This window comes from Sinocyclocheilus grahami, unplaced genomic scaffold (genome assembly GCF_001515645.1).
Source record: "Sinocyclocheilus grahami isolate Dianchi unplaced genomic scaffold, SAMN03320097.WGS_v1.1 scaffold383.1, whole genome shotgun sequence".
NCBI classification, from domain to species: domain Eukaryota; kingdom Metazoa; phylum Chordata; class Actinopteri; order Cypriniformes; family Cyprinidae; genus Sinocyclocheilus; species Sinocyclocheilus grahami.
This window is the reverse complement of record NW_015505562.1, coordinates 1,320,873-1,348,252: the sequence shown is the minus strand read 5'-3', so window position 1 is coordinate 1,348,252 and position 27,380 is coordinate 1,320,873. Positions and strand designations below refer to the sequence as shown.

The window sequence follows — 27,380 nt, the reverse complement described above, 5'->3', positions numbered from 1 at the left end:
AAAAAATTTTACTTAAATGATTTTAGCAAATGGCTGCAATATAACAAAGAGTGAAAAATTTAAGGGGGTCTGAATACTTTCCGTACCCACTGTATACACACACACACAGTGCCTTGCGAAAGTATTCAAACCCCTTCATTTTTTTCACGTTTTGTTATGTTGCAGCCTTATGTTAAACTGCTTTATATTACTTTTTTTTCCACATCAGTCTACACTCCATGCACCATAATGACAAAGCAAATAACAGGTTTTTAACATCTTTGCATATTTATTAAAGATAAAAAACTTAAATGATTCTGTTGCTGGGACAGTTTAAATTTAGCTCAGGAGCATTCATTTTGCTTGTAAATGTTACCACACTTTGAGTGAAGTTAACCTGTGGCAAATTCAATTGAATGGGTATGATTTGGAAAGGCACACACATCTTAATAAAAGGTCTAACAGCTGGAAATGCATATTAGAGCAAAGAACAAGACTTGAGGTCAGAAAAACTGCCTGTGGAGCTCAGAGACAGGATTGCATCAAACCACACATCAGGGGAAGAATTCAGAAAAAAAAAACAAATCTGCTTGGAAACGTCCTGGAAAACACACTTGGAATTTGCAAAACAGCACCTAAAGGACCCTCAGACTGTCCTTTGCATTGTCATTATGGTGTATGGAGTGTAGATTGATGTGGGGGGAAAAAGTAATTTAAAGCAGTTAACATAAGGCTATAACATAACAAAACGTGAAAAAAATTAACGGGTTTGAATACTTTCGCAAGGCACTGTTTGTATATATTTATATTATATAATTTGTAAGTAAAAGGTTCTTTATAGTGAAAAAAGGTTTGTCCGATTATTAAAATGTTCCACTTTACACTGAGAGTTTCTTCCGGGAACCCACAATGTTCTTCAACTGCATTGTTGTAAAAAAAAAAAAAAACATTTTTTGGAAGCTGTATTTTGAAGATCGTGGTGACTCCAGGGTTTTTATTTCGGTTCAGGTTTGGCTGATTCTAAATGCTAAAGATGTTCTTTCATGTATTTGGCCTGGTCTTCAGATGTGAGATCTTCTCTGTTAAAACTGTTACTGTAGAGAGTGATGGAAACATTCCTGTCTCAGACTGCATCTGGCAGGATCTGTGCCATCTCCTCATTCTCTCAGTCTGTCGACCGTCTCGTTCCTCTGCTTCATTTTGCACTTTTAGGGGAAAACAAAATCTGGTTACTATTGTTAGCCATTCATTTCTGTGGGGAAAATTAAGTGGAATTTCTAGTAAATTAACAATTAACTTTTTTTTTCTTTTAATTTTACTGTCCTTTTGGGTAAAGAAGCTCAAAGACTGTGACTAAACTTGAGTGCATCTGCATGATTTTGCAGATTTATTTTTACAGATGAATTAAATGTGCAAGTAAAAAATAAGTTAGATGTCATCAATAAGTGAGATGGCTTTTTGGCTTTGTTTCACTACAGTACAGCGGAACTGCAGTCTGGTAGTGTTCTCTAGTGTTATTGTTTGAACATAACATTTGTTTTAATATAAATTCACCATATTTTAGCTGGAACAGTTTATTGATGATTGATAAAAGTATATATTGATAAAGCTATCAAACTCCATTTAGTAAGTACACTCAGCATTTTGTCATCTATTGTATTGGGGGGAAAAGCTATCTAAAAATATATATTACATTATATATTAATGTAATATATACATTAGATTGATATATACATTAATATATATTAATGTATATATCAATCTAATGTATATATTACATTAGATTGATATATACGTATATACTCACACACACACAGTGCCTTGCGAAAGTATTCAAACCCCTTCATTTTTTTCACGTTTTGTTATGTTGCAGCCTTATGTTAAACTGCTTTATATTACTTTTTTTTCCACATCAGTCTACACTCCATGCACCATAATGACAAAGCAAATAACAGGTTTTTAACATCTTTGCATATTTATTAAAGATAAAAAACTTAAATGATTCTGTTGCTGGGACAGTTTAAATTTAGCTCAGGAGCATTCATTTTGCTTGTAAATGTTACCACACTTTGAGTGAAGTTAACCTGTGGCAAATTCAATTGAATGGGTATGATTTGGAAAGGCACACACATCTTAATAAAAGGTCTAACAGCTGGAAATGCATATTAGAGCAAAGAACAAGACTTGAGGTCAGAAAAACTGCCTGTGGAGCTCAGAGACAGGATTGCATCAAACCACACATCAGGGGAAGAGTTCAGAAAAAAACCCCAAATCTGCTTGGAAACTACTCTCCCTTTGGTCCTTTATCTCTCCCTCCATCACAGCGCTCATATTTTCTGCTCTCTCACACTGTTTCATTCAGCCGCAATCTGAGGCCTTTTGTGCAGCATTCTTGTTCCCAGAGGAGATGAGCACTCTGTGAGTTAGCTAGTGTTGTTTTTCCTCCTCCCTCTGTGCATTAATCAGCTCATGCATTACCCACAACTCCCCAATTCTCTTTACATGAGTTACGAGAAGCCCTTTGACCGTGAATCAGTTTCTCCTGCTGATGTGGCGGCCGTCACACGTCCAAACATAACCAAAGGGCTGAAGCTGGCAAATGCATGGCTTTCAGTTACATTACATTACGACGTCCTGTGAAACATCCCATTCCTCTCAGCTTGTTAATTGAAAGCACATTGTAAACATCAGACAGGATACGCTCATTACATGAAGTTAACCTCATCAGTACACATTGTCTGTAGAGCACAGCAGCGAACGCCCACTTTTTCCAGCAGCAACAAAAGTATTGTTCCCATAATTTTCTTCATAGGCCTCTTAAAAATTTTTGGTAAAGATTCTGAGCAATAACTCATCAAACCAGCCAACTCCAAGATTAACAAACACTGACTTGGAGCAAAATGTATTTAAAAAGGCGGGAAATGAGTGGACGCTTTGACTCACCCCTTACACACACAACACAAACCACATACTCACAAAGAGAGAGACACTATTTTAACTAGAAAAATCTGAGACAGTGTTGCACATTATTAGAGACTTACATTTTTAATTATTTATTAAAATGTATGTAATTTAGAATTAAAAGGAATGTGTTAATGCAGGATTTGTTAAAGGGATAGTTCACCCCAAAATAAAGATTCTGTCATCATTTACTCTCCCTCAAGTTGTTCCAAACATGTATGACTTACTTTCTTCTCTTAAACAACTAAGATATTCATAATAAATAAATATAAGATATTCATAATTTTCAGAAATGCTAGATGTAAACTTAGAATTGTAAGGGAAAAATCAGAATTGTGAGACAACTCGAAATACTTTTTCACTTGCATTGCTTAGTTTTTTTTACAATTCTGATTTTATATCTCAGAGTTGAGTTTATTTCTCACAATTCTGGCATAAAAAATCAGAATTGTGAGATATAAACTCAAACCTCTGAGATATAAAATTAGTATAAAAAAGTCAGAATTGAGAAAAGTTGAAAACATTTGTTTTGTCTTGTGGCAGAAACAAGCTTCCGTACATACCTAAGAAATTAAAATTAATAAAAAGAAATGGAGCCTTTTCGTTATGTGATACAGGCTTAATTAAATGCAAAAGATTAATATTCAGTGTTAAATGTCTAGAAAAAAACACCTGACCAGAATGTTTGAAGAATATCAGTGCTATACAAGAACAGTAATTAGCACAGAAGTCTTAAAGGGACAGTGGCAAAAAACAGCTTGTTTAATTGTAATAGTCAGAGAGAAAATTAAAAAAATTATTTTGAAAATGATTGTGTAAATAAATTATGAATATTTTTGGTGCACCCTTCATTAATGTTATAAGTAAAATAAAATGCAACAAAAGTATAAAACGTATGCATTCAGAGCTGTCTGTAGATTGGAGTGTTAAAATTAGACGTGGATCACCATGTTTTGGTGTAGTCTGACCAGTTTCGTGTAGTCTGAGGAATTTAAGTAACTCCGTAAATGAAGGAAGCAATGGCACAGCTTTCTTTACAATCACTGCTTGAATTTACAGCAGGAATTTACTGACACACTCTAGCATTTAAAGAACCACCTCCTCTCCTGATCTTAGGTCCCGTCTTAAATTTGAATTTAGGTTATATGGCATGGATTTCACGGCAATAGAGAACTTGTCAGAGGGGTTTGTTTTGCAAAATATGAAGCTGAGTTTAGTGGTTTTTTTATTGCAGCGCAATGTCACAACTTTAATTATTTAATTAACTAATGTGTGTGTGTGAGTATTGACTATATTAAAGCCGCTTCAATTTTAAGATTAAAAATTAAAAATACATAAAAAGAAATACATCTAAAAGAAATTAACATGAGCAGTGTAAACGTTCAAATTTTTAGTTTTTGTTTAGTTTAAGTTGAAGAACTAAAATTACTGAAACAAACTGAAATAATAAATAAATATATTAAAATAATTTTTTTTTTCATTTCAAATTATTACTAAATACTACAGTGATACTAAAATAAGGCTGGGCGGGACTACCAATTTTGTAACTTTAGTTTTGTTGTTATGGATGTATGTATGTGCTTCATAATGTGAAGTTGTTGTTGTTTTTCACTCATGCCAATCTTTCTAATAAAAATAAAAAAAAATAAAAATTATTCAATTATTATTTAAAAATAATTATTTAATTCACTGGACTAACAAAAACAATAGGTATTAGCACATGGCTATTTATTATACAGCCTAAATTGTCCTACCAGGATTTTAGGGGCCCTTTTGGATTTTTGCCACCTGAATGACTCAATGATTGTGAAACCCGTGAGATCAAGTGAAAACTTGGCGCTTAAAATGTATGTAATTTAGAATTAAAAGGAATGTGTTAATGCAGGATTTGTTAAAGGGATAGTTCACCCCAAAATAAAGATTCTGTCATCATTTACTCTCCCTCAAGTTGTTCCAAACATGTATGACTTACTTTCTTCTCTTAAACAACTAAGATATTCATAATAAATAAATATAAGATATTCATAATTTTCAGAAATTCTAGATGTAAACTTAGAATTGTAAGGGAAAAATCAGAATTGTGAGACAACTCGAAATACTTTTTCACTTGCATTGCTTAGTTTTTTTTACAATTCTGATTTTATATCTCAGAGTTGAGTTTATTTCTCACAATTCTGGCATAAAAATTCAGAATTGTGAGATATAAACTCAAACCTCTGAGATATAAAATTAGTATAAAAAAGTCAGAATTGAGAAAAGTTGAAAACATTTGTTTTGTCTTGTGGCAGAAACAAGCTTCCGTACATACCTAAGAAATTAAAATTAATAAAAAGAAATGGAGCCTTTTTGTTATGTGATACAGGCTTAATTAAATGCAAAAGATTAATATTCAGTGTTAAATGTCTAGAAAAAAACACCTGACCAGAATGTTTGAAGAATATCAGTGCTATACAAGAAAAAAAAAAAAAAAAAAAAATTATTCAATTATTATTTAAAAATAATTATTTAATTCACTGGACTAACAAAAACAATAGGTATTAGCACATGGCTATTTATTATACAGCCTAAATTGTCCTACCAGGATTTTAGGGGCCCTTTTGGATTTTTGCCACCTGAATGACTCAATGATTGTGAAACCCGTGAGATCAAGTGAAAACTTGGCGCTGATGTAATGAAGGGGTTTGTGGGCTTGCTGGGCCTCCTGTGGTCAGCGGCTAGTACAGCGCGTCTGACTGCATTGTCCTGCTCTCTGTGTGGGTCTCCTGCTAAACGCAGTGGCCTCTCAGCAACCAGGCTGGGACATTTCATTTCAGAAACAACCTCAAAACACGGGCATTCTTCACATTCCAGCCCGGGCTCCTGCTCTGCCCACTGGGCCGCTAGAAAGGGCAGTGTGGCGCTGCTCCAGGACAGGGACCAGTACCTCTGTCTGGATGCAAATACACCAACAGACTGACTTTCTGATATGTGTTCAAAACTAAAGGCAGCTGCTGCCTCACTGCACAGACAGTCAATTACTAGTCAGCATTTGCTTTTATAATCACATTAGCTGCTAGCCGTAATTGTTCCACATTAATTGAAATTGGATAAAAGGCTTAAATTAGAGGCTTGCCCTAGTTAGCTATGATGACCCATTTGCTTTGATGTGATGTGTGTCGTTATTGTTTTCCATAATTTAAGTCTCCTGTACATACAGTGACCGCAAAAAGCAGAAAAAAATTATGAAAAAAAATGGACAGTTTTCAGACACCACTTGGTTTGGTATTTTCTAATGCAGTGAAATTTATATACATTTTTGGCCTCTGTACACTTGTCACTTCATGCATTTTCTCGCATCAGATAATCTCCATTCACACTTAGCCATATCTGTCTGGATGCAAATACACCAACAGACTGACTTTCTGATATGTGTTCAAAACTAAAGGCAGCTGCTGCCTCACTGCACAGACAGTCAATTACTAGTCAGCATTTGCTTTTATAATCACATTAGCTGCTAGCCGTAATTGTTCCACATTAATTGAAATTGGATAAAAGGCTTAAATTAGAGGCTTGCCCTAGTTAGCTATGATGACCCATTTGCTTTGATGTGATGTGTGTCGTTATTGTTTTCCATAATTTAAGTCTCCTGTACATACAGTGACCGCAAAAAGCAGAAAAAAATTATGAAAAAAAATGGACAGTTTTCAGACACCACTTGGTTTGGTATTTTCTAATGCAGTGAAATTTATATAAATTTTTGGCCTCTGTACACTTGTCACTTCATGCATTTTCTCGCATCAGATAATCTCCATTCACACTTAGCCATATATCTATGTATCTATCTATCTATCTATCTATCTGTCTGTCTGTCTGTCTGTCTGTCTGTCTGTAATGTCAGTAGGGTTTTGTGAGTGTGCGTGTGTCTCATCTTTGTGCTGTTAAATCCTGGCTAATCTGATGCCACGTTGCACACACACAAATCTCCTTATCATAAACAGAACTGTCACTGATCTTCCGTAGAAATGGGAAGCAACATCTTTTCCCACCACTGTCCCTGTGCTACCCCTCCTTCAGACTAAACACAGGAAAAACATCAAATCTCAGAATGCAATAATTTGGAAGTGTATATAGAGCACAAGTCTTGTACAGACATCTAAAATGATTTATCATTCAATTGTCTGTAGTCTTCAACTGCATCTTGCTGGTGTGTATCGATTCTGTACATGTTATTGCCAAACGTAGTTAATCTCTCTATAAGCCACATTCGTCCTGAGCATCTGTAAGCCATCTCTCTCTCTCTACACACACACACACAGAAATGTTGAATGTGCATGACCTCATATCAGATTGAGGCATATGTGTGTGTAGGTGTCAAAAGTGCTTTGAATGTAATCTTACACTCACAGAAAAGCTCTACAGTTTCTTAACATCCTGTATTAAAACAGCAGTCATGCATACATAACACTGACTCAGACATACAGTAGCATGCACACCAGATCTGTTTGAAACGATGTTGTCTTTGAATATTTAGACTGGAGGACTTTATTGTTATTTTGGAACAAATCCAGAATTAAAATGAGAATGCTGACTCTCATGATCTTTATCATTGGGTTCTTGTGATCTCTCTGATCTATTTAAAAGGGAAAGCTGACAGACGATGGAACAGACAATGGAACACAAAAGGGGATATTTTGACCACAACATGAACTGCCTTAGCATAGAAAGGTCAAATTATCTGGAGATTTCACACAGTCATGAGGATCTAGATTGCTCTCTCTGATATAATTTCTGGTTTTTATTTCTCCTTTTCTGCATAACAAAGTCATGCAGTTTTGGAATGTCATGAGGGTGACTTATTAAATGTAAAAGCATTTAAAGGTTCATTCTTGCAGCATGAGAATTTTTGTGAATTTCCTCTGCTTGTACCAAATGCTCTGTTTACTTCAACTGTTCCTTTCGATATGACTTGGCAAAAACATTTCTACTCATCCCCTACAAGTGTTCTTCCTTTCAGTGTGCAGTTTAAAACAGGAAGTGTCATAAAAAGCTCAGTGACTTCATGTCCGTTGACCTTACGTGACCTTGCCTAGTCAAAACATGCAGGATCGTAGTATAATGAGAAATGGCCTTTATATTAATAGGAGGCAAAGGAACGTTCTGGAACACTAAGTGTCTGTTCTCTCTCAGTCTAGCTGTGCTGCTATCTCTCCCGAAGACACAATCACACTTCAAAGTGCTGCTCTCGCAACAACTAGGAAGCCTTCATAGGAAGTTCTAGCAGTTATGTACAGACACAGCAGGGGCTGTAAAGGAGTGTGTGGAGGTCATGAGAAAGCCACAACCCTCCGGATGGGTGCGTGGGTATTAAAAAGAGGCCCAGTGCTTTATGATATTAATGGACTGTGTGAAGGAAGATCAGAGAAGTGAGAGAATACCACTAAATAGATGAGGAGACCTGCTTCAGAGAGCTTCAAGTCTTAGAAGACATACACACAGATCACACTTTAAAATATGTTGCGATATCCAGTGGCGTACTCACAAGCAGTGATGTCTCATGTGATAGTTATCTATTATTTCCATTGAGATTTTTTTCTTCCATATGTCTGGATTGCTATCATTTAAAATAAACAAACTTTGGCATTGTCAGTCAGTTTGTGACTTTTTTCCTGCCAGCTCTTCATGAAAATCAACATTCAGTTGCATGATTCATGGTTTCCTGCGATTGTGATTCCAGAATAAATACATCTTTGACATTAAAAAGTCAGTGTAAGCACACCTTTTTCTTGTAAATGGGGCACTTCCTTTGCAAATTACTCTAGAAATGGGAAAAATCTATCCAGAATTTCATTTGGCATGCAATCATTTGACTAAATATGCGTCTCGTTTTCCACTTAGCAAAAAGATGAAGACCAAAAGAGTGAATGTTCAGATAATATTTCAACAAAGATCTGGTTTTTGAAAGCATCTTTTTGTTTCAGATCACCATTCAGAGAGACAGTGGACAAGATGTCAGCTCCCCCAAACACGGCAAGATTGACCCCAGAAATGCCCCTCATGTAGGGGGGAACCAGTGGGCTGGAGGCACAGGTACAGTAAATCACATCCCATTGCACTGTGTCAAAAGGTTTACAGTTATTGTGCACAGACCCTGATCAATATTAGCACACAGGCTGTTTTTTGCATCATTCATCAAAAAAATATAACACTTATATAGGAACTCAACATAGTGCCTATATGTTTGTGTAGGCGGCAGAGATACAGCGGGTCTTGGCGGGAAAGGAGGCCCCTACCGTCTGGACGCCGGACACAAAGTTTACCAGATTTCTCAGGCGGAGAAAGACGCCGTGCCTGTTGAGGTGAAGAGAGCAGCACGGGAGATGGCTGAGAAGGTTTTTAAGCAGAGGTACACCCATCTGTCTCTCTCATTCATCACTCACTCACTTGAAACCCTCACAGATTTCTTCAAAAAGCCTACACTTGACCCTGTGTGACCTTTACCCTCTGCTCTGAGTGCTTGTTAATCTCTCCAGATATTCTGCAGTGCTCTGTCAATGAAGCTCACACTCTGTGCTTGTGAAAGCGTATGACTATATTCATGTGTGATGCTCTGTTTTATATGCTCGAGTATGCAGTAAATGCATATGTTCTTTGATGAAAAGGCAATCCCATGATGCACTGCATTGAGCTCATAAAAAAAACTGATGTAAGACAGGGTAATTATTGTTAATAGTATTTAAAACCTTTTTTTACTCGAAATAAAATAAGAAAAAAATCATCTAGTTGCGAAGTCTGCATTTCAAATTTTCTTCTAGTTTGACTTGATGTACAAACGTAAGTTTTAAAAAAAAATTATTAAAAAAAAGGAAACTAATAAAAGTGACAAAAACTCACTACAAAATTACCGGACAAATAACTAAAATTAAAATGGAAAATGCCTTATTCGAAAAAATAAATAAACATAAAAACTACAACAGTGTCTCAATGATCCAAGATGATAAATGAAGTGAGATATTGATTTAAATATATTGTATTAAAAGTCAACATTAATTGCCATCTGAGTAAAACAGAACATTGTTTGGAAAAGTTGGGTTAGCTTATTGGATCATGAAAAGTGATGTTAAATGCCGGAATTAATATGTGTTTGCTAAAACAATAGTTTTTGACTATTTAAGTTAACATGATCCAATAACCACATGGCCTAAGTGACGCCAGAGGAAATGGAAAGTCATTGAAAGTCAATAAGACAACAAAACCAAGCCATTTTTGGAATAGCATACACTGATTCGTTCACAATAAGACAATCAACTTGCATCAAGTGCAGTACTCTGCTTTAAAACAGACCGGAGATACTATTATGAGTGGCTCATAAAAAAACAGCATGTTACAGATCACAGAATGGACACTACAGAGCCGCAGAGCTCTTCAACGGTCCCAGATATATCTCAAATATGCAGCCTGTGAATGCTGCGATTCACTACGCTGCATGAAGCAAGTGAAGGAAGCCTCTGTTTGGCCCAGTGGACTGCACAAAGCTGCACAAACACACACTTATAAACTAAATGTGATGCATATTTGTTAGTCATACATAAATGAAACGGTCATATTTAACCAAATTTGTTTACAATAACCATATTTATGATCTATAAATCCAATTTGTTTTAATCTCATACATTTTAAAGAACTTACAAATTGTATTATCAGCATAACAATTCGAGTAAATGTGTAAAAGGTATGGCATGATGCCATCCTTCTATAACAATGTGCATTTATGTTAAAACTGTAACATAAATACGTTCATTCATGAACATTATTATTTTGCATTTAAGAATCAAACGTAACACAAATTCAGTATACACAAGCTGTGTTATATATGTGTGAAAAATTAGACCGAATGCTTATTTGACTCAAAAGTAATCTCTAAAGAAAAAAATCTATTTTAATATGGGGTGGTGAACCTGTCCCTGTATGCAAATACTCATGAACTGACATTTGGAAGAGGTTTGTATGGTTTGACCAGGGGTGTGAAGTAACGAATTACAAATACTCACGTTACAGTAATTAAGTAGTTTTTATCAGCAATTGTACTTTTTTGAGTAGTTAAAAAATTGTGTACTTTTACTTTTACTTGAGTACATTTTAAGTGATGTATCGGTACTTTTACTCCGCTATTTTCCTCCGTTTGTGGTCGTTACATGTTTATTTTAATTTTATTTTTATCCATCAACGTGATTGGATAGATAGTAATAGGTCTCGTGACTTTCGTCAAATCAAATTGTGCATAGAAAACTTTAACTGCCAACTGTTTATCATTAATATGTTAAGGTAAATTTCGGGTTTCTGCTTACTAAATTATTTGTATATAGGCTATGCTTGCCTATCTACACGGCCTGAAATTTGAACACACACTTATAAACTAAATGTGATGCATATTTGTTAGTCATACATAAATGAAACGGTCATATTTCTGTAACCAAATTTGTTTACAATAACCATATTTATGATCTATAAATCCAATTTGTTTTAATCTCATACATTTTAAAGAACTTACAAATTGTATTATCAGCATAACAATTCGAGTAAATGTGTAAAAGGTATGGCATGATGCCATCCTTCTATAACAATGTGCATTTATGTTAAAACGCATGTTACAGATCACAGAATGGACACTACAGAGCCGCAGAGCTCTTCAACGGTCCCAGATATATCTCAAATATGCAGCCTGTGAATGCTGCGATTCACTACGCTGCATGAAGCAAGTGAAGGAAGCCTCTGTTTGGCCCAGTGGACTGCACAAAGCTGCACAAACACACACTTATAAACTAAATGTGATGCATATTTGTTAGTCATACATAAATGAAACGGTCATATTTCTGTAACCAAATTTGTTTACAATAACCATATTTATGATCTATAAATCCAATTTGTTTTAATCTCATACATTTTAAAGAACTTAATATTGCCTACTCCACAGCTAACTATTTTAATAGTTCATACTTTTTAACTGAATAAATATGTTTTTACAATGAACAGATTTTTACTAAATCTAAGCAATTTAAGTGAATGCATTTTGAAAATATGATTAAATAAAGTCAAAGAGATGCAAATATTTAGTAATAAACAATGCAGAGTTATGCAGTTAGGCCTAAATATTTTTGGTGTGTCCTTTGCTTGTTGTTAAATCTTATTTTGTTCTTAAAGGGGGTTTAATAGGCTTTTTATTGTTCTTTTGAAATTAAATGGTTTTACTAAAGTTACTAAAAACTTTTTCAGTTCTGAGAGTTAGAGAGAGGACAGAAAATGCTCACATAAAACTAAGTTTTTTGTTTTTGATGCAATAAACCTTGAATAAGATTAGGAGTGGACAAACACTACACTGTAAAAAAATTACCGTGAATTTAACGGTAAAAGGCTGTAAAAGTGCTACAGTAACCTGATAAATGGTTAACGGTAAATTCCCCTACTATCAGGGGTGTGAAATAACGAATTACAAATACTCACGTTACAGTAATTAAGTAGTTTTTATCAGTAATTGTACTTTTTTTGAGTAGTTAAAAAATTGTGTACTTTTATTTTTACTTGAGTACATTTTAAGTGATGTATTGGTGCTTTTACTCCGCTATTTTCCTCCGTTTGTGGTCGTTACATGTTTATTTTAATTTTATTTTTATTCATCAACGTGATTGGATAGATAGTAATAGGTCTCGTGACTTTCCTCAAATCAAATTGTGCATAGAAAACTTTAACTGCCAACTGTTTATCATTAATATGTTAAGGTAAATTTCGGGTTTCTGCTTACTAAATTATTTGTATATAGGCTATGCTTGCCTATCTACACGGCCTGAAATTTGGTGTGAGGTTGCGGGTATTGCGTACAGTGTTAAATCCCGCAAGTGCCACGTTCGGTAAATTCCCACTCACTTATGAGACGCGCGATCTGCGCTGCCGTGTCTCTCTCTCGCGTGCGCTCTGCAGCAGTCACTTGGATAAGTCGTTGTTGCTTGTGGAACTTGTTGACTTTTGATGAGTTGAGCACGTGATGCGCGCTGTTAAAAAGTGTGTTGGAAACACAAATTGAGGACCAGTCTGCACCTTATTGATGACCCGTGGCGTTAATATACTGCATCTGTGCCAGCGCGTGATGTAATAAAACTGCAGCTCATTAATAAACTTTTTTTTTAAAAATCCATTTTACACAAACCGCCTTCATTTAGCAAGTGCACTCGCGCATAAAATGTTTTCAAGTTCAACACTTTTTGTTACATTCAGTTGTGGATGCTGCTGATTCACCGAGACCGCGCATTTATTATGAGGGGGTAGAATCCACAGCTCAGTACTCACTACTCAATACTCATGAGTACTTTTAAATAGGCTACTCTTTTACTCTTACTCAAGTCGTTTTTTTGGACAAGTACTTTTACTCTACTCGCACTACATTTTTTGGAAGGTAATGGTACTTTTACTTGAGTATATTTTTTCAGTACTCTTTCCACCACTGCCTACTATATACGGTGAAAAACTGTATTGGATATTATTGTTGGACATTACCGACATGTAACGTTTTTACAGTAGTACACCGTTTTTGGAAGTGAAAAAGACCGTATAATTACAGTGAATAACAGTAAATTGACATTCCCAGAATTCCCTGCGTTACATTTCAAATATGATGTTTTTTATTGAAATAACTATGTTTCTTCTTAGTTTTTTCTTATCAGTTTTGTATATTAGGGTTGTGTGTTACACCTAATGTTGTTAAATGAATGATTATTGCGTTATTTCAGTTTCATGTGTGTTGTTACCATGATGTTTAGTGTATGTGTGAATGACACTGTACACCTTCTATATATGTTATTATTTAAAAGCTGCTTGTGATGGCTTTGGTTCATCATGTGACTTTCTCATCACCACCTGCATTTGGTGGTTATCAGATTATTACAAAGGTACAAAACAGATTTCAGTACTTCAATAGGTTGGTATATTAACATTATATCAGTTAATGAAATGATGGTATTTAAGTTAAAACCGTAAAACCTAAAAGGTTGCTACCATATTTTTTACAGTAAAATTGCGGCAACCACAGCTGCCGTTTTTTTACCGTAAATTTTCCGGGGGGGTTTTTTACGGTGTAGGTAAGTGCAGAATATGGCCCCTTTTAAGGCTGCTGTGTGTCACCATTGAAATTAAATTTAGTGAGAAAATCAAAGCTTGTCTTTGTCTTAAGCATCAGAGGCTGAAGCAGAGGAATGCAGCTCAGTGTGTTCTGTGGGGAAGAGTATTTGAGCAGAACCGCGATATAGACAAGCATTTTTTTTATGTAGCCACTGAACACCATCTTACCATACCTATCTTGCAGGACCGCTTCATCTCTGAAACCTTAACAAATCAATATACTTGTTCAGTAATTTAAAGATTATATTTTTATAGAAGAGTATGGCAGACTCTCAGAAATATGCTCAGATCCAGATCAGGCACTTAAACTTTAGTTATGACTTGACACAGAATTCTAACTTGTTTTAACAAACTTTTAAAATGCAGCTATTGCAAACTTTCATCAAATCCATAACTAATACCTCTGATGTTTGTGCACTAAAATAATGTCACATCCTGGAGGATGATATCATTTAGGGAATGTCTTGTTAACTGAGGGCATATTGCAAAATACCAACATTAGCAATTAAAACAATGTAATGTCCTAAAATATTATATATAATACCACCAAAGTAATGAAATTATTATGCTATCCTTCTTTACAAATTGTGTGTTCTTTTCTATGCATAGTATTAAGACGGGGGTATGAAACGCATAGCAGGATGGGTGGATGTTTGTTTGTAGTGCTGTTCAATTCTTTGTGCTGCACATTGTTGTGATCTGCATGCTCTCTGTCACGTTCACAATATTTCAATCTCAGCTGACATGGCTTGTGTCAGGGGTTTCCACAGGAAGAGGAACTTTATCTACCTTTTTTGCAAGTATGTGTTGCACCCCAGCAACGTTACTTTGTAAAAGATAATCTTTCAATTTTGCTGAACTACTGTATGAATAAAGCTGAATTTATTATTTAATAGATGAGCAGCAGAGTTTGGGGTCAGTAATGTTTTATAACATTTTTGAAAGAAGGCTCAATGAGGCTGCATTTATTTGATCAAAACTACAGTTTAAAAGTTTTCTATTTGAATATATTTTAAAATATAATTTGTCACATGACCCTTCAGAAATCACTCTAATATGCTGATTTGCTGCTCAAGGATACATTTATTATTATCAGTGTTGAAAACAGTATTGCTGCTTCATATTTTTGTTGAAACCATAAAAAATTTGTTTTTCGGGATAGTATATGAATAATGAATAAAAGGGTGTTACTTTTATAACATCATAAATGTTTTTACTGACACTTTTGACCAATTTAATGCATCCTTGCTGAATGAAAGCATTAATTCATTTGAAATTCTTATTCACCACTAACTTCTGAAGGGTAGTTTATAATGAAATAAATGTGGCATGATAAGGGCAGTGTTATACTTGCTCTCCATTCATGAAAATGACCATGTTGAGTAACTTTTTCTGAGCTTTTTCTTGTGTTGTGAAAGTGTAGCAATGTGTTAGTGAATCAAGTGAAGCAGAGCACTTTTTCACTCTCACTGGCCGCAGGGCAATGCTGGCCAGCTCTCTCTCTCTCGGCTCTGTGGACAGGTTTGGAATTCAGGAGAAAATAGCAGCAGCAGTCTGTCCTCTCTCTAATAACCCTGTGCAAAGAATGTGAGCTTCAGAGGCCAGACAGGAAACCCACAGCTTGTGCGTGTGTGAGAAAGAGAAGCACAGCAGGAAGAAGGAGAGCGATAATACCACGAGCGAGAAGAGAGCGCTCCTTACGTGTTGCATTATCTTTTGTAGCACAGAAATAATAACTTCTGTGACATTTTTGCTCCAGGTGCTGATGGAGAAATTTTCCGGGGGGGGGTTTTTTACGGTGTAGGTAAGTGCAGAATATGGCCCCTTTTAAGGCTGCTGTGTGTCACCATTGAAATTAAATTTAGTGAGAAAATCAAAGCTTGTCTTTGTCTTAAGCATCAGAGGCTGAAGCAGAGGAATGCAGCTCAGTGTGTTCTGTGGGGAAGAGTATTTGAGCAGAACCGCGATATAGACAAGCATTTTTTTTATGTAGCCACTGAACACCATCTTACCATACCTATCTTGCAGGACCGCTTCATCTCTGAAACCTTAACAAATCAATATACTTGTTCAGTAATTTAAAGATTATATTTTTATAGAAGAGTATGGCAGACTCTCAGAAATATGCTCAGATCCAGATCAGGCACTTAAACTTTAGTTATGACTTGACACAGAATTCTAACTTGTTTTAACAAACTTTTAAAATGCAGCTATTGCAAACTTTCATCAAATCCATAACTAATACCTCTGATGTTTGTGCACTAAAATAATGTCACATCCTGGAGGATGATATCATTTAGGGAATGTCTTGTTAACTGAGGGCATATTGCAAAATACCAACATTAGCAATTAAAACAATGTAATGTCCTAAAATATTATATATAATACCACCAAAGTAATGAAATTATTATGCTATCCTTCTTTACAAATTGTGTGTTCTTTTCTATGCATAGTATTAAGACGGGGGTATGAAACGCATAGCAGGATGGGTGGATGTTTGTTTGTAGTGCTGTTCAATTCTTTGTGCTGCACATTGTTGTGATCTGCATGCTCTCTGTCACGTTCACAATATTTCAATCTCAGCTGACATGGCTTGTGTCAGGGGTTTCCACAGGAAGAGGAACTTTATCTACCTTTTTTGCAAGTATGTGTTGCACCCCAGCAACGTTACTTTGTAAAAGATAATCTTTCAATTTTGCTGAACTACTGTATGAATAAAGCTGAATTTATTATTTAATAGATGAGCAGCAGAGTTTGGGGTCAGTAATGTTTTATAACATTTTTGAAAGAAGGCTCAATGAGGCTGCATTTATTTGATCAAAACTACAGTTTAAAAGTTTTCTATTTGAATATATTTTAAAATATAATTTGTCACATGACCCTTCAGAAATCACTCTAATATGCTGCTTTGCTGCTCAAGGATACATTTATTATTATCAGTGTTGAAAACAGTTCTGCTGCTTCATATTTTTGTTGAAACCATAAAAAATTTGTTTTTCGGGATAGTATATGAATAATGAATAAAAGGGTGTTACTTTTATAACATCATAAATGTTTTTACTGACACTTTTGACCAATTTAATGCATCCTTGCTGAATGAAAGCATTAATTCATTTGAAATTCTTATTCACCACTAACTTCTGAAGGGTAGTTTATAATGAAATAAATGTGGCATGATAAGGGCAGTGTTATACTTGCTCTCCATTCATGAAAATGACCATGTTGAGTAACTTTTTCTGAGCTTTTTCTTGTGTTGTGAAAGTGTAGCAATGTGTTAGTGAATCAAGTGAAGCAGAGCACTTTTTCACTCTCACTGGCCGCAGGGCAATGCTGGCCAGCTCTCTCTCTCTCGGCTCTGTGGACAGGTTTGGAATTCAGGAGAAAATAGCAGCAGCAGTCTGTCCTCTCTCTAATAACCCTGTGCAAAGAATGTGAGCTTCAGAGGCCAGACAGGAAACTCACAGCTTGTGCGTGTGTGAGAAAGAGAAGCACAGCAGGAAGAAGGAGAGCGATAATACCACGAGCGAGAAGAGAGCGCTCCTTACGTGTTGCATTATCTTTTGTAGCACAGAAATAATCACTTCTGTGACATTTTTGCTCCAGGTGCTGATGGAGAGGTGAGGGATGATTTCTTTTGAAAGAAAACACAGTGTTCACGGTATTTTGAGATAGGGCTTCAGATCACGCTGTCTGGTCTGATCTCACGCCTGATAGTGTCGGTGTGTGAGCGCACCTGAGCTCTGTGGGCCGCTAGGGTCTAGACGCTCTTCACACTCTGTTTCCTACTCATGACATCAAACGCATCTCTCTAACGCACACACACATTCATGCAGGCACATCCTGGGTCTGAGCAGAAGAGCAGGATTAACTGTAGAATCCTTTTAGGGATTATTGGCTTTACCCCACCTGTGCGGCAGAACCCACCCCTGTCCATGAAATGACTGAGGGAGTCTCACAAAACCTGTCAGGAACATGGTCCAACGGGCCAGATTTCACCACAAAATAAATACAAATAAATGAAAAATAAAATGTTTGTAAGGTTTGACATAGCAGCGCTGGCTTAGCCAGTCCGTAAGGTTTGGTTTGATGGTACTATTAGCTTTGCCAACCAGTTGGTGACAGATGGATTTTTAAGGAAACCTATTTGAAAACAGTCATTGTATTTGCAGTTCTGGCACAGATTACAAATTTCACCTTAAGACAAAACAATAAAATAATCAAATGTATTATTACACCCCTAGTTGAAATCGCTACCTGATTGCCTAATCCTAACCCCTCCCCCACACCTAACTCTAAACCTACCAATACTAGGGGGTACACTCTTAAAAATAAAGGTGCTTCAAAAGGTTCTTCAAGCGATGCCATAGAAGAACCATTTTTGGTTCCACAAAGAACCATTCAGTCAAAGGTTCTTTAAAGAACCATCTCTTTCTTACCTTTCATAATCTGAAGAACCTTCTTTCGCCACAAAGAAGCTTTTGTGAAACAGAAAGGTTCTTCAGATGTTAAAGGCTCTTTATGGAACCATTTAGACAAAAAGGTTCTTCTATGGCATCGTGAAGCACCTTTATTTTTAAGAGTAATAATCTGGCTGGGGTCAGAATTCGGCACTACACCGGGACAGTCCCGTATTTCAGCTCTATTTTTAGTGTCCCGACTTATTTTGAAAAAATCATGTTTTGTCCAGTATTTAAAAATTTCTTTACGACTGGGTGATCAGAGCGAGTAGTAGAAGTGTTCTGTCACCCGAGAACAGCCTAATCAAAGGTAACTAAGCTTGTCGAACAAAATTAACATCCAATCACAATTCGTTATCGATTAACATGCAGCAAGTGAAGGCAGGATAGATAGGCGGAATCACGCTGAATGACAGACACACAGGAGCGCTCTCTCGGCCTCGAGATCCCAGTTCTGCGATCAGTTCTCTTTGCGCAATTGTCAAATACACACACAGCTGTCAAAATGTCCATCGTGTGGAGTATCTCACGTAAATACATTCGTTATGGCTTGTGTGAACGTAAACAGGTGGGTGAAAACCGGATATGTGTCAGTGTATTACATGATTCATTCGGTCTTAAAGGGACAGCAGCCTAATTAAATACCTGTCTGTCTCATTACTGTTAAACAAACAACAAAATATGTTAAAGTATACATGTTAAACCCACTGTATTAGAAAAACAAGTTTATTTAATGTGTATCTATTGTATTTGTCTCATGGTTTGTAATTTGCTTCTGTACTACTACGTGTGTGTATGTAGGATATATATACACACATATATATATATATATATTTAGATATTTGTAAAAAAATTCTCATATCGTGTTCATATATCATGCAAAATAATCATATATAATTTTATTTAAAAAAAGGTCCTTCTCAACCAGAGGGCCAGGGCCAACTCTGACTTAATAGTAGTTCAATTCATAAATTATTATTAATATTAAAATTTAAAAAAATAAATATCAGAATCTAAAATAAAATGCATTTTGTCATAATTACAAAAAATATCTTAACTTTTTTAATATTAGGCTTCATCAAAGGTATCTTGTCTCAAATGGGGGTAGAGTGGGGGTCTTTCAAATATTATGTTGGGGCTAGGGGCCTTCAAGTCAAAAGGTTTGAGAACCACTGAAACTTTGGTTTCTTTATTATTTCTTTATTTTTATTGAATTGTGAATTGGACATGTTCTCTTGACATTGGTGCAGAAATCCTCGTGGGTGACTAGTGACCCGGCAGAGCTCTTAACCCCACACTGATGAGTCTGACAGGGCTTTGAGCACCTGAATGTGTGTGTGTGTGTGTGTGGGTGCTGGTCGTGGAGCTGTAGGGACTTGCCCCAAGAGAAATGTTTATCCTACATCTCCTACTCTCAAGTGTGCGTTATTCTCTATCTTGACAGCTGTACTTAATGTGTAACTAAACAGAACCTGTGTTGATCAATGTCCTCTGAAATCCTCCTGCCCCAGAACACTCCTTAAAGACTTACTACACATTGTTCACAAGTTTAAACGCCTCAGGGAAAGAATCTAAATGAATAGAGATTTTCTGAAGAAAATGTTAGGAACTCTTATCTGTACAAAACTCACAGACAAGATGCTAGAAGAATATAAATGTGAGCTAACTAGGGTGGCTGCTAAGTGGTTGCTTAATAAGACATGATTTTGAAAAATTATTCATGTATGTAATAAACAGATTGGCACACACTAAAGTTTAATATTTATGGTCAGAGGTTTGTTCAAATCTCACACGAGCAGTAATAATACTGGTGCTTTACTCTGTACAGTTAGTCATTGTAAACACTGCAGATTGTGTTTGTATGACTGAAGTGTCATGTTTTTATTTCAGGCTCAAGGAAATTGAGATGAGTGAGTATGATGCCAGCACGTACGAGCGTTTCTCAGGAGCGGTCAGACGACAGGTCCAGTCGCTCCGCATCATTCTGGATAGTCTGCAGGTAAACGCCTCTAGTAGTCCCGCTTCAGAAGTGTCCAGCGATTCCCAAACATGTTCATACTAGGACTCACCTAGAGAGGTTTTTATTTATCTCAAGACCCACCAAAAACTTGTTAGTGAAATTTAGATAAACGTATTTACTTATCAGTTTAATTGCATTATGATAAGGCTTACAATATCATTCAAAATTTGGGTTCGGCAAGATTTTAATGGTTTTGAAAGAAGCCTCTTGTGCCTTACCAAGGCTGCATTTATATGACCAAAAGTGCAGTAAAAACTGTGAAATTTAACAATATAAAATAACTCTTTTATATTTGAATACAGTATATTTTAAAATGTAATTTATTTCTGTGATGGTAAAGCTGAATTTTCAACATCGTTACTCCAGACTTCAGTGTCACATGATCCTTCAAAAATCTTTCTAATATGCTGATTTGCTGCTCAAGAAACTTTTCATATTATAAATGTTGAAAACACATATGCTATATATACTCAATATTTTTGTGGTAACGTTAATGGTAATACTTTTTTCAGAAGTCCTTGCTGAATAAATATATTATTTATATGATGATACATTATTTAAAAAATGCAATATATTTATATTAAATTTTAAATATATATATATATATATATATTAGTGCTGTCAATTGATTAAAAAAATTAATAGCACAATTTTTCTGAAATTAATTAAACATTAAAGTTTTTAATTATACTTTTATATTGCAAGGTTCGGCAAGATTTTAATGGTTTTGAAAGAAGCCTCTTGTGCCTTACCAAGGCTGCATTTATATGACCAAAAGTGCAGTAAAAACTGTGAAATTTAACAATATAAAATAACTCTTTTATATTTGAATACAGTATATTTTAAAATGTAATTTATTTCTGTGATGGTAAAGCTGAATTTTCAACATCGTTACTCCAGACTTCAGTGTCACATGATCCTTCAAAAATCTTTCTAATATGCTGATTTGCTGCTCAAGAAACTTTTCATATTATAAATGTTGAAAACACATATGCTATATATACTCAATATTTTTGTGGTAACGTTAATGGTAATACTTTTTTCAGAAGTCCTTGCTGAATAAATATATTATTTATATGTATATATATATATATATATATTAGTGCTGTCAATTGATTAAAAAAATTAATAGCACAATTTTTCTGAAATTAATTAAACATTAAAGTTTTTAATTATACTTTTATATTGCAATAATTTCACATTCAATCTTCAAATTAATGTAGAAACAACAAAGTATTTTTTAATATTTGTTTAATGCCTTCTTTTTTATGACTGAAGGCAAGTATCACTGATACCAACTGATGTCTCTATGAATTTTTTTCTTAACGTTTAACCATTGACTATGGCCATTCAACATTACAGTATAATTAAGAGCTATCCATTTAACATTTATTAGACTTTTAATTTAAGTGAACTTAAAACCATCTTCACATAAACCCATTATAATAAATGTCATATATAGCTACCTGTGCCCTTCAGCAAGAAAGTATAGCCTAATTTAATAAAGTTATCAAACACTCAATTCTAAATTAAATAAAGATGCAATCGTTTAATAAAGACAGAAGCTATCGATTTCCTCTTTTTAATTTTGTTCTTTGATTAACAGACATGACAGCAGCTGGATATTAGGATTTTTTTGCTGCAACTTTAAGAGCTGCCGCTGCTGAACTTGACGCAGATCTGACACTGCTTTAAATGTGACTCATAAATAATAAATACTTACATGCACAGTTTTAAGGCAGCTTTAAACACCTAAAAGCGGCACCTAGTGGCAAAGAATGAATTTGCATTTTCATTCAGACCAACGCGAAAAGACCAACAAGTGGGCGGGCAATATGCTAATGTTTCATGTTGACGTCAAGATGAAACGGCTTGGGATTCGTTTTTAAAACGACTCGTTTCAATGATTCAGAGTCGACTCTTTCTTTAAGAGACAATAACTTTATACACGGTGCACTTTCAGATTTAAAACTTTGCAGGATGTTTTCATTCACTTAGAGCTGTTACATACTGCATTAAAGGTAATTTTCAAAAATCCATAATAGGGGCACTCTAAGATAATGAGAAATATAAATTTTGTCAAGTTTGTCTAAACTTTTGAATGTATGGTGAACAAAGAAGCACAGAAAAACAAAAACAGCTCCTCCGTCTTCAAAGGAATGTATATTAAAGCTGTAAAAAGAGAGCAAAACAGCACATTTGTAGCCGTGCCTTTACTCTGTAATCACTGCTCATCATGGCATATTTTTCCACAGCTGACTCTCCCGAACGTTCACACACCTAGCTGACATATTCGTGTTTGCAGCAGCTCGTGCTGTAGTGTATATATGCACTCATAGGGACTCTGCTGAGACGCATGCGGTTATATTAGCTTGAGGACTATTAATGCCGTTTACAAAGCATTGTTTACAATGTTATACCTGGAGTTAGGTGTTTTTCAGTAGTTTGCAAAAATAAAACAAAAAAGTGTTTAGTTCAGATTAAAACAAGGAATGCACAATATAACCACTACCATATTTGCAGATTTTGAGAAGCTAATTGTGCATGCTCATTTCCACTATTTTTACATTTAGATTGAAACGGATTGATTTTTGATTGAAGTTTGTGCTTTATTTTTTAGTTTCAGATCATTTTAATATCAAACATTATAGTTATTGGTTATAACATGAAAGTAATTGTCAAACTTTGAGAAGAAACTGCAGGAGGTAAGTGAATTGAGGTTAAGAAATGTTAACAATGAAGGATGTTAAGAAATGCCAATAATTAATTAAATCACAAAAACATAAAATTGAAACAATTTAATAAAATAAAAAAAAGCAATATAAAACACTTACTAAAAAATATTATTTACCTGACTGCTGGTTAATGTTGTTGTTGTTGAATTATTATATATTAACTTAAAATCTCAGTGGTATGTCAAGTTAATATATTTTAGGTCAAAAAGGTTGGACTGACAAAAATGTGTGTCATAAATAAAAGCCCTGGTGTGCTGTGTTTGTTTGTGGACAGGTTATGCTGTAACATAGTCAGTTCTGTCATCATTCAGGTCTGAAATCCGTTTAAGTAATGGCCGCATTTGTGTGGAAATGGAGCATTAGAGCTCTTTCTCGCACAGACTTGAGATGTGACTCAGAATAGAGCAGATGATCTCATCCATTCACTGTTTCTTCAGCTCATGACTCTTTATTACTTCACACTTCTGTCTGAAACTTTTGCAAGAGCATATACTTTCCTTACTACCTGCATAATAATAATGGGTGTAAGACGTGTGTATGTCTGTGACTGCGTCTGGATCTGTGTGTGCTCACATGGCTGTCTATGTACATGCTTGTGTTCACGTTTGTGTGTGTGTGTGTGTGTGTGTGTGTGATGAGCAGTGACGTGTTCATTGTTCTTCATGGAGATCTGACATGCTCGCTCATATAATGACAGCAACATGTGGAAGTGCTTCTATGGGTGTTTGTTGATATTTGGATCCATGATTGAAGCCGAGGAGGTCAAGGACCCGCTGGGGGTCGTGGTCATGACTGAGATATGCATGCTAGCTCACAATTCAGTTTGAAAAATTTTTATATTTTGTATATTACTTGCATTGTGCAGTAGCACTTTATCTATAAGGTTCCGTTTGTTAACATTGGTTACCTACATTAGTTGAAAAATACTTTAAGTAATCTTAGTTCATGTTAATTTCAACATTTACTAATACATTATTAAAATCAAAAGTTCTATCTCTTAAAATTATTTCATGGACTTGAGCTACAATGAACTAACAATAAATAGTTGTATTTTTATTAACTAATTTGTACATAGATTAATAAATACAAATGTATTGTTCATTTTATTTATTTACATATTGTTCTATTTTATTATAGAACTTGTATTTGTATTATTTTTTATAATATTTCATAGTGCTAGTGTTGAGCCTCTCAAAACTTTGTTCTGTATATGCTTATAACAGGAAAACAATTTGAATGAGCTTTTTTGAAGTAGTAGAAGATGTAAATGGTGTTTGTTTTCAGGCTAAAGGGAAGGAGAGGCAGTGGCTGAGGAATCAGGCTCTGGGTGAGCTAGACGATGCTAAGATCATTGACGGCCTGACAGGAGAGAAAGCCATTTATAAACGCAGAGGAGAGCTGGAGCCAGAGGTGAGAGCTCATATTCACTCAATATTCATCACATAGAACAAATACAAACACACATGAATACACATTCTCTCATTTTCAGTAAATAACCATGGTTAGGTTAAATAACCAAGTTGGCATGAAATGAAAATTCACCCTATCTGTTTTATTGATGTTACTGATCTTACTTTGAATGATTCATCCATGAAGTGTTATTTTAGAATCATTAACGTTTATTAAAAAAAAAATATATATTTTTAGATTGTACTTTTTCATTTTAATTGTAAAGTTTAACTTTTGACAATTAAAAATTGGTATTATTTTTGTCATTTTTATGTTTGTTGATATTTGGATCCATGATTGAAGCCGAGGAGGTCAAGGACCCGCTGGGGGTCGTGGTCATGACTGAGATATGCATGCTAGCTCACAATTCAGTTTGAAAAATTTTTATATTTTGTATATTACTTGCATTGTGCAGTAGCACTTTATCTATAAGGTTCCGTTTGTTAACATTGGTTACCTACATTAGTTGAAAAATACTTTAAGTAATCTTAGTTCATGTTAATTTCAACATTTACTAATACATTATTAAAATCAAAAGTTCTATCTCTTAAAATTATTTCATGGACTTGAGCTACAATGAACTAACAATAAATAGTTGTATTTTTATTAACTAATTTGTACATAGATTAATAAATACAAATGTATTGTTCATTTTATTTATTTACATATTGTTCTATTTTATTATAGAACTTGTATTTGTATTATTTTTTATAATATTTCATAGTGCTAGTGTTGAGCCTCTCAAAACTTTGTTCTGTATATGCTTATAACAGGAAAACAATTTGAATGAGCTTTTTTGAAGTAGTAGAAGATGTAAATGGTGTTTGTTTTCAGGCTAAAGGGAAGGAGAGGCAGTGGCTGAGGAATCAGGCTCTGGGTGAGCTAGACGATGCTAAGATCATTGACGGCCTGACAGGAGAGAAAGCCATTTATAAACGCAGAGGAGAGCTGGAGCCAGAGGTGAGAGCTCATATTCACTCAATATTCATCACATAGAACAAATACAAACACACATGAATACACATTCTCTCATTTTCAGTAAATAACCATGGTTAGGTTAAATAACCAAGTTGGCATGAAATGAAAATTCACCCTATCTGTTTTATTGATGTTACTGATCTTACTTTGAATGATTCATCCATGAAGTGTTATTTTAGAATCATTAACGTTTATTAAAAAAAAAATATATATTTTTAGATTGTACTTTTTCATTTTAATTGTAAAGTTTAACTTTTGACAATTAAAAATTGGTATTATTTTTGTCATTTTTATTAGTTTTTTAATTTTAGTTTAGCACATCAAGTTAAACTAAATGAAAAAAAAAATCTTTGCATCCATGCATAGTTTTTTTTTGTTTTGTTTAAAGGTGCTGTGTCATTTTTTGACTGTACTAAAGCGTAAAAATACCTTATGTTTGCAGATATTTAAATAAACATGCAAAGTTTTTCTCCGAAAAAAAGCAGTTATTCTGCTTTGAAATGTGCGTTCCATGTCGGCATGTCTGTTTTTGTTTTGGTCTGCGTGATTCTGCCCTCTGACAGTTTGCCCAATAGCATTTTGACACTCCAGGTTGCCAGTTGGCGGAAAACAAGCGTTTTGCAGCCATGGAAGCCAGCAAATGAACTGAGTCAAAGATCGCAGATTCTAGCCCATCTAAAAAGCTATAATCTATAACCAGAGGCATATTAAAAGACAGATAAATCAACTTACATTATAAGGCTCATGTTGTGTGTCCTCAATCTGGCAACCTGCTTGAAGAGTCCTCGAAGGAGGGGGCAGGAGAAAGAACGCCAGGGGCGGCAGTCGCCATACCCTAGCCCAGTCAGGTGTGCCGTGGAAAATTATCAAAACTTCATATCTCTATTATATTACGTTATTATTATTTTAAATCAGTACTATTATTCTTCCTTGTGTCTGTTTGAGGGTTTTACAAATATTTAACTAATGAAAAGTATTCAAAAGAGCTTGTCACTAAACCTCGTATAACGCCATTGGATTCTCAAACTGTGAGCGAAACCTCGTAACTTCACCCAGCATCCATTCAGAATGATGCGCCGCACACAGCCTGGAGACAGACCTCCGATTGTTCGCAATGCAAGGGTACATAACTGATGTTTGAATAAGTACAGCGTTTTCTTTACTCAAACACTATGTCTGTAAAGGCGAATGTTTTTTGTGTGTTTGAAGAGTGGAGAAGAATCTTTTGCCATCTAGTTGTAGCCAATATACGTTTTAAATATCCTGTGCATATAGCGCTTCATCGTTTATATCATGGGATTATGGCCAAGTGTATTAAATGACAAGAAAAACTAAGCGCCCTTATAGCTACAATAAAAGTTATAACCTGTAAGTTGATGAAAGCGTATAATGCGATGCACTTTCTGCCTCAGATACAGCCATTCTAATGACAGACAAAACACAGATCTCCGTCATTCGCTGGTCATAAAACAACTCCATTTGAGCTTGATTTTCATAAAATGTTAAGTGCAAGTGTCTGATAAAGCTACAATACCAGCTGACGACGTAGTGTTTAATTATTGAAATAAAAACAAAATTCCCTTTCTATCTTCAGTGCTTAGTGTTGTGCCCCCTCCCCCCAAACCCGCCACTGCCATACCCTATAAATTTAAGTTG

The 27,380-nt window shown here is 35.0% G+C and overlaps 1 protein-coding gene across 1 annotated transcript in view; it reads left to right on the top strand.

Annotated features, from left to right (window-relative positions):
* vwa8 (von Willebrand factor A domain containing 8) overlaps positions 1-27,380 on the top strand; it is a 130,543-nt gene that overhangs the window by 95,047 nt on the left and 8,116 nt on the right. The window contains exons 36-39 of the mRNA XM_016231092.1: positions 8,898-9,006; positions 9,166-9,322; positions 20,433-20,541; positions 24,582-24,707. Coding sequence (XP_016086578.1) covers positions 8,898-9,006; positions 9,166-9,322; positions 20,433-20,541; positions 24,582-24,707 — 501 coding nt within the window. The remainder of the gene's footprint in view (positions 1-8,897; positions 9,007-9,165; positions 9,323-20,432; positions 20,542-24,581; positions 24,708-27,380) is intronic.